Source organism: Saccostrea cucullata, unplaced genomic scaffold (genome assembly GCF_032062105.1).
Source record: "Saccostrea cucullata isolate Sc308-1 unplaced genomic scaffold, CSIRO_AGI_Scuc_v1 ctg6864, whole genome shotgun sequence".
NCBI classification, from domain to species: Eukaryota; Metazoa; Mollusca; class Bivalvia; order Ostreida; family Ostreidae; genus Saccostrea; species Saccostrea cuccullata.
Window position 1 is genome coordinate 10,532 of NW_026936358.1, and position 7,374 is coordinate 17,905.

The following is a 7,374-nucleotide window of genomic DNA, read 5'->3' on the forward strand; positions in this document are numbered from 1 at the left end:
ATGTAATCATAGGACAATAACTTTTTTATAAGTCTCAAGGCATGGGACAGATATTTTTTAAATACCAATGCCATGGGACACGTATTTTTTTAAAATGAGGATTTTGTTTTGTACTGGTCCCATCATTGTGATAAATTTTGTCTGGTCCCTAAAGCGGGAAGGGGTGGGGGTGGCATACAAAGCATGAACAGACATGTATCATAAGAAATATTACATAGTTTACTGCTGCAAAGGAAATGGGTCAGAATATTTTTAACAAGAAAATTTTCCTAAACTCTCAAAAATGGAGGGGAAAACATTTGATGGGGGTACGCTTGTGACGGACCAAACCGACATGTAATTGTTTGTATGTATACAAATACCTCTTATGAATATTTTATTGTATTCTATATATCGGGAAAATTATTTGAGAGGGCCCGCGCCTCCCCCTCCCCGGTTGCTACGGCTATGCTTTTTCAAGGAAATTGAAACTCTTTTTTTATTGAATGGTTCTATTGCTTAATTGAATTATTTGAATTTTCCCAGAAGCATGCATGGCCAATATCCGTAATTAATATAATTATAGGTGAGCATTTACTCATACGTTGATGGCCTAACGGTTCCCCTTTCAGAAGTGTTAAGTTAAAACCTAGGGTTAGTAGGGTAGAACCATGTAACAAATAAAGATTATTTATTTGTAGTTTTATAAACAGTACATATTTGAATAAAATACCAAACAAACGTTTATATTCAAAACAAAATATATATATACTGGTTTCCGCGTAGAACATCGAGGAAGTCAAGATGCAAGTGTATTTTGGCTAGTGTCATTGCAACTTCACAATATCTGAGCATGAAAAATATATAAAATATAGAATTCAAGTAAACTGATTTAAAGCAAGGGATAAAGATAGCGAATGCCAATCCTGAATGACTTCTTTGGTCAAATAAAGAACATTTTAGTATTTTGCCTCTACATATATTTTTGCGTGAAGTTATCGCCCTTATCATATTAAATAACATCAAATTTTTTTTTCATAAATAGTCAATTTTGATAAATGTACTTAAAATAAAAAGATCAAGAATAGACATTTTTTAAATTTCTTTTCAGATAACGATAAAAATGTTTTCTTCATTATGGAAAAAGAATTATTTCTCTTATTTTAATTGTAAATAATTCTGAAACATCGATTCATAACGTATATGAATAGTTTATTTCATAGGACAATAGTTTATTTCATAGTACCAAGAAGTACTTGCGTTAAACAAACAATAAAAAAGAAAGAGAGAGTGAGAATGTGGGGAATGTGAGAGAAAGACAGAATGGTAGGGGAGGAGGAGTGAGAGGGAGAGATAGAGTGAGGGAGATAAAGAAGGGCGAGAGTGGGGGATTACCATCTCCCGTTCTATCCAAACCCTCTATGATCTCCCTGCACTCTCTATCCTTATCACACTTAGCCTCTTACTATCTCCACCGCTGTCTTTCAAGAGAGAATATGAGAGAGCGAGTAAGAGTGGAGAGAGAGAGAGAGGTTGGAGCGAGTAAGAGTAGAAGGAGTGAGAATGGAGAGAGAGGTACTGAGTGATAGGGGGAGAGAGAGGTACTGAGTGATAGGGGGAGAAAGGGAAGAAATGAGAGTGGGGAGACAGAGTGAGAGGGAAGAAAGGTTGGGAGGGGGAGAGTGGGGAGTGAGAGTGGGGAGAGAGAGGGAGTGCGAGGGGAGAGAGAGAGAGTGGGGAGAGAGAGGGTGTGCGAGTGGGAGAGTGAGGGAGTGCGAGTGGGGAGAGAGAGGGAGTGAGAGTGGGGAGAGGGAGGGTGAGAGAGTGGGAAGAGAGAGGGTGTGAGAGAGTTGGCAGGGAGAGCGGGGAGAGGGAGAGCTGAGTTAGAGCGAGGAAAAAGGGAGAAGAGTGATTGAGAGTGGAGAGAAAGGGAGGAAAGTGGGGAGAAAGGGAGGAGGAGAGAGAGAGAGGGTTGTGAGAGAGATTGAGAGGGAGGAGAAAGAAAGAGAGTGAGAGTGGAGAAAGATAGAGAGTGAGACGTGGGAGAAAGAGACAGCGAGAGTGGGTCGAGAGAGGGGGTTATCGTGGGGAGTGAGAGGTGGTAATTGAGACAGAATGGAGGGAGAGGGAGTGAAAGTAGGGAGAAAGGAAGGAGAGAGAGAGAGAGTGGGGAGAGGGAGGGAGTTATAGTGGAGAGAGAGAGAGAGATAGAGAGAGAGAAGAGAGAGAGAGGAATTGAGACTACTAGTGGGGAGAGAGAAAGCGGGGATATTAAATTCGATATGTGTTACTTTGTCTGTCTGTCTGTTCTGTAATAATTAAATCGAAACAATGTTCAAAATAAATTGAGATCTTAACATATCTTGAAGAAATATGAGTAGTAATTTCGAAAATACTAATTTAGTACTAATTTTCACAAACTTCTCTTAAGTTATACAGACATACAGAGAGACCGACAGACAGACCGATATTGATATTCCATACTTTGAATGGAAGCAGGTGACGACAAACAAAATCAATACCGGGAGTCCAGAAAATGTTTTTCCTGTCGAAATCCTTTAATTCTGTCAATTATCTTATTAGTTACCTACCGGTGAAACTTTTGGGGACTGTAGGTTTCCTTCCAGTCTGTCTGTCCGTACGTCCGTCTGTCCCTCTGTCTATTTGTAGGTCCGGAATGTCCATATTTTTGTTGCGCTTTTTCATACACGGGGTCTAATAAAATGAACCGTAATGAGAAAAGGGGATCCCAGTAGGGGACATATATTGCTTATGCAATACTCTCAGAATGCTTGTTCATTTTATTTAGCAAATACATGTATAGCTAGTATTGGCTAATATCATTTTTATGCTTCAGAACCATAACTTCTGCAACAAAACTGTTATACGTAAGGCCAACTACTAGAGAAAAGACAATTCACTATTTCCAGTTTTTCCTTTTTTCACTGTAATTCTGTTGGACATTCGTTTTTATGCTATCAATTAAAGTTAAGATACCCTAGGATGGAGGATTCTATGATAAAAAAGATATAAAAAATTGAAAAAAAAAATAAATAGATGAATACAAATGATAATACAATATTAAAAACAATAGAAACTTCTCTACATTGACAAATATTTCAAAGTGTACTCTTGGAATTTTAGATGACGCATAGCATGTTAAAATTATGACGTCGCGTCTGAATTTTTCGTAAAATCTCGACGTTCTGCTATGAAAGATACAGTATTTGGCGTTATTTTTTAAATGCATACATTTGAGTTATATATAAGAATTACATGCCATTTAATTTAAAAAATCCTAGCCTTTTTAAAATGTTTTGAACGGAGAAGATCTGAAACGCGGCATTTTTTTGGCCAAAACTGTACTTTTTTCTTTTAAACCTTAAAGTTTGTGAAAGAGATTGAATCATACATATGTCTTAAAAAATTTGAATTTACCGGGTGGCAGTAAATTCAAAATCAACATGACACATATTATATTGTTCCGATTGCTCCAATACCACGAATATAAGGAAAATTCTGCTCAAAGAGAAGTTTTTCGCCTTTGTTGTTGTTATTTATTATATTCATCATTAAAAATCACTGCTGCGCAAAAATGTAATTAATAAGTAAGTTGAATGTGGTCTGCTTATGAGAGTATACAGTGTTTTATGAATCAATATTCAAATGGCAATGAACGTAGAGTTCCTGAGAATACAGGTATCGTTATATAATGTCTGATGATTTTCATAAAAGTAGACTTTGTAATTAATCAAAATCATTAATTCAACCTTAGAGTTTGGTCCACTATAAAAAAATACTTTAACAATGACAATAACTTTTTAACCATTAGTACTAGGGTTTTCATATTTTACAGGTGTATTCCTTGTGACAAGACCTTTCTTTTGAAACCAAATAATTTTAAAGCAGTTTAAATAAATTATTCTGTAAATATTTCCAGGAACAAACCAGGTGTTCGAGTATGACGACACCCCTATCACGTTTTCCTTCGTAACACAGGCTAGTCGTACGTACAGCGGACGAGGGTTTACGGCAGTCGTGACGGCATTTACGGAGAAATCTGGCGCCAACTGCTCCGGGACCGACTTCCTCTGTGACAACAACAGGTACATCTTATATTAAACACGAATAATTAATTTCAGTAACACAAGCTGGCGTCAATCGCACAAGGAACACATTTTTTGTTGAAAGATTAAAAAAAAATTCTTATAAATCCATCATATATGTTCTTTTCCACCTTTTCATTTAGGAATTTCAAATAATTATTGTCCCTGAAATTCTAAAACAAGTTTTAATTGTGATCTTAATTTGTTTTAGTTATATAAAAAGTGATGTTGCTTATGAATTGTCGTGGCATATTCACTTGTTTTGATGATAAATACTAATAATGTACTCCAACAGTTTGTTGAAAGAATTTTTCTGCAAAGACTACATAAATATTGTCAATGATGGACTCAAATTTTTTTATAACAACTTCAGAGTGCATTTTTTTTGTTAATGACCAACCACCAGGTGTGGAAATAATCCATATTTGCGAGTTACATGTAGCCAGGAAGCTATGTTTTGAATGTTTGCCTGTTTCACTATAGTCTTCACATTGGAATCAAAATAGGTGTATAAGTACTTCGCTCGAGTGTGATGGAGAACAAAACTGTGTAGACAACACAGACGAAGCTTCCTGTTCAAGTACAACCGGTGCAGCAACAACAACAACTCCGTCTGCCTCGACCTCAGCTGGCGCAACGACCTCCTCTGCTGCAAACGTCACATCTTCCAACCAGTCAACAACGCAGTCACCTTTAAGCTCCTCCCCCAGTGCAACTACCCAATTATTGTTAACTACGACCACACAGACATCCGAAGAAAAGGTTATACATGTACAATTATTCATACCTTTAGTTGTTTATTTATCATGTATTCTTAGCAAAAAGACATTTAAATACAACTGATTCAAAGTTATTATGGAGATAATGAATAGTATTCAAGCTTAAAAGTAGATTCAACAATGCATGTGCAAATCAGAAGCAGTGAAAGCATACGAATACTAATTTTCTTGAATTCATTTAACGTCACTGTTTTTATTTTACAGTCCACCTTTCCTGGTCTCGGAGAGAAGGCTGTCCTCGTGATCATCATTCTGTCGTCTGCTGTGATCGTTACCATTATTATAACTGCAATTGTCTATAAGGTTTGGTGCACGCAGAACGTAGTTCATCCTGTGCTTGAGATAGAAGAGGCTCCAACAACATCTTTTCAACCAGCTGCTAAACCAGGTCCCAAACCGCCTCCGAAGTCGGCCCCTAAACCAGCCCCTGAACCTGCTCCTAAAACAGCCCCCGAACCGGGTCCTAAATCAGTACCACGGGGCAAAGCCCCGACCAGCGAGCAACCTAAAGCAAAAACAAACCCTTCAAAGAAAACGCCACCCAAAAGGAGTTTGAAGAAAGATGCTTGGTAGAGAAAATACTTTTGTCCATTAAATATTTTCCTCAATTTTTTCTTGTTTGAAGTTGTAATATGGATTTCTTAAATTGATGAACTAGAATCAATGTGTAATAATTCATCTGTTAACATAAGTATTCTAACGTAAAGTGAATGTTAAAGGTGAAGACAACGAACTTAATTCGATGTCAATCTATTATCATATATAGAGATAAAAAACAGTATTCAAGATCAAAAGTCCATAAAATAATAAAAATAGGAACAGAGCAAACACGGACCTCCAAAACCTGAGAGGTGGGATCAGGTGTCATGGAGGAAGAGTTCTGGCGACATTCACAACCGACGTGTGCTCCTTGTCATGATCAGGAAATTACGGAAAAATACATCGTCAATTCCATGTGTAAATAATGGATTAACAATAAAACTTTGAAATACGTCAGTCAGCATTTGACTCAATGATAAATTGTATTTGCTGACAATGTCATTGTATCGACCATGGAACTTACGAAATGATGACTTTAAAAGAGACTGTTGATTCATTAACTTGACAATACCTCGTTTTAGAAATTATTCATGCGTAGAGCAATGCTCAAGATTGCGTATCGAATCAACTGAGAGATATAAACTATTTATGCAGGCGATGGAGGACATAGAAATCAATCAGAAACTCAAGCATCTTTTTCATGTCAATTTCAGAGTACTTGTGTGTTAAATCAGAATCTCAATCATTTAAATACAAATATGTAAAGAGGACACGAAACACGGACCAATGGAAATTCAAGGTGGGATCAGGCCTGGGGGCCATAAAACTTAAGACGAGCTCACTTTTGATCTCATTCTCATTTTTACCAAAGGACTATATAGTGAAAAAGTTTGACTGAGATCAAAAGTTAGCTCATCTAAAGAACTATATGCGGTATATTGCATTTGTTTGCCCCCACAAAAGTCAAATTTTGAAAACTTCCTGAAATGTGCTGAATTCAATAAATTGTACGAGAAATATAAATTAACAGAAAATATTATAGTTCCAAAGCAGTGTATTCACAATTTTTGTTTTTATGACGTCACAAACTAGTCTGATTTTATATTCTTTTTCAGAAAAAGGACAAAATGGACAATATTTCAACAATTTTAGCTTTTAAAGTTATAGAGCGCATGTGTGTTCAGGAATAATATTGACATATTTCATTGATATTATCATTCTACACATTATATCAAAATATTTATCCTGAACACACATGCGCTCGGTGACTTTTATTTAAAATATCGACGAAATATATACATTTTTCTGTAAAATTCATAAAAAACTGAAATTTACGTCATATTTGTGACGTCATTACGTACATATGACGTCATTACTTATGAAATTATTCAGTGCTTTGAAGTCAGCATATACTCCCCTGTTTAAGGACTTAATTAAATATTACTCCATCAAAGTTTGATTTGGGGGGCAAATATTGGTTAATACCGCATAAAGTTCTTTTATGGCCCCCAGGCCAGGTGCCTAGGAGGAGTTTAATCATCCCGCCGTGAACCCCATTTATTGATAAAGATGACGCAATAAAGAGCAAGCTTTTGAGTAGCGAATAAGTTGGGAGACATAAAATTAATGCTATTGGCAGATGACAGAGGAATATAACATAGCAGGAAACTTTTTACATATATCTGCATAAATGAAATAAGCATTAGCATTAGCATCCAGCTAGCATCAGGATCATCATTCAAAAACATTAAATCAGCTAGCAAAGGAAGCAGTAAAATTAGCACCAATTATGTAACAAAATCAGTTCCCTGCACTGTACAACATGAATATAAAAAGAAAACTGAAGTCTTATCGTTTGAAATACAATTTAGTTGTTAATTGCCCTTTATCGTCTATAGTCGGTAAACATCCAAATATGAACAAATGTGATGGATTTTGTGGTGTCTTTCACCTCAAGTTCAGTGGCATAT

The 7,374-nt window shown here is 36.2% G+C and overlaps 1 protein-coding gene across 1 annotated transcript; it reads left to right on the forward strand.

The window, feature by feature from the left end:
* Positions 1–283: 283 nt before the first annotated feature.
* LOC134245388 (mucin-5AC-like) lies at positions 284–5,485 on the forward strand. Its single transcript, XM_062727677.1, has 5 exons — positions 284–308; positions 1,261–1,554; positions 3,920–4,085; positions 4,592–4,847; positions 5,069–5,485. The coding sequence occupies exons 1-5, from the start codon at positions 284–286 to the stop codon at positions 5,435–5,437; spliced, it is 1,110 nt and encodes a 369-aa protein (XP_062583661.1). The 3' UTR covers positions 5,438–5,485.
* The last annotated feature ends 1,889 nt before the right edge of the window (positions 5,486–7,374 follow it).

Coding starts and splice junctions, on each gene's coding strand:
- LOC134245388 (XM_062727677.1), top strand. CDS start 284: ATGGAGGGGAAAACATTTGATGGGG. Junction 1,555..3,919: donor GAGTGAGAATGGAGAGAGAG/GTACTGAGTGAT, acceptor AAATATTTCCAG/GAACAAACCAGGTGTTCGAG. Junction 4,848..5,068: donor CACAGACATCCGAAGAAAAG/GTTATACATGTA, acceptor TTTATTTTACAG/TCCACCTTTCCTGGTCTCGG.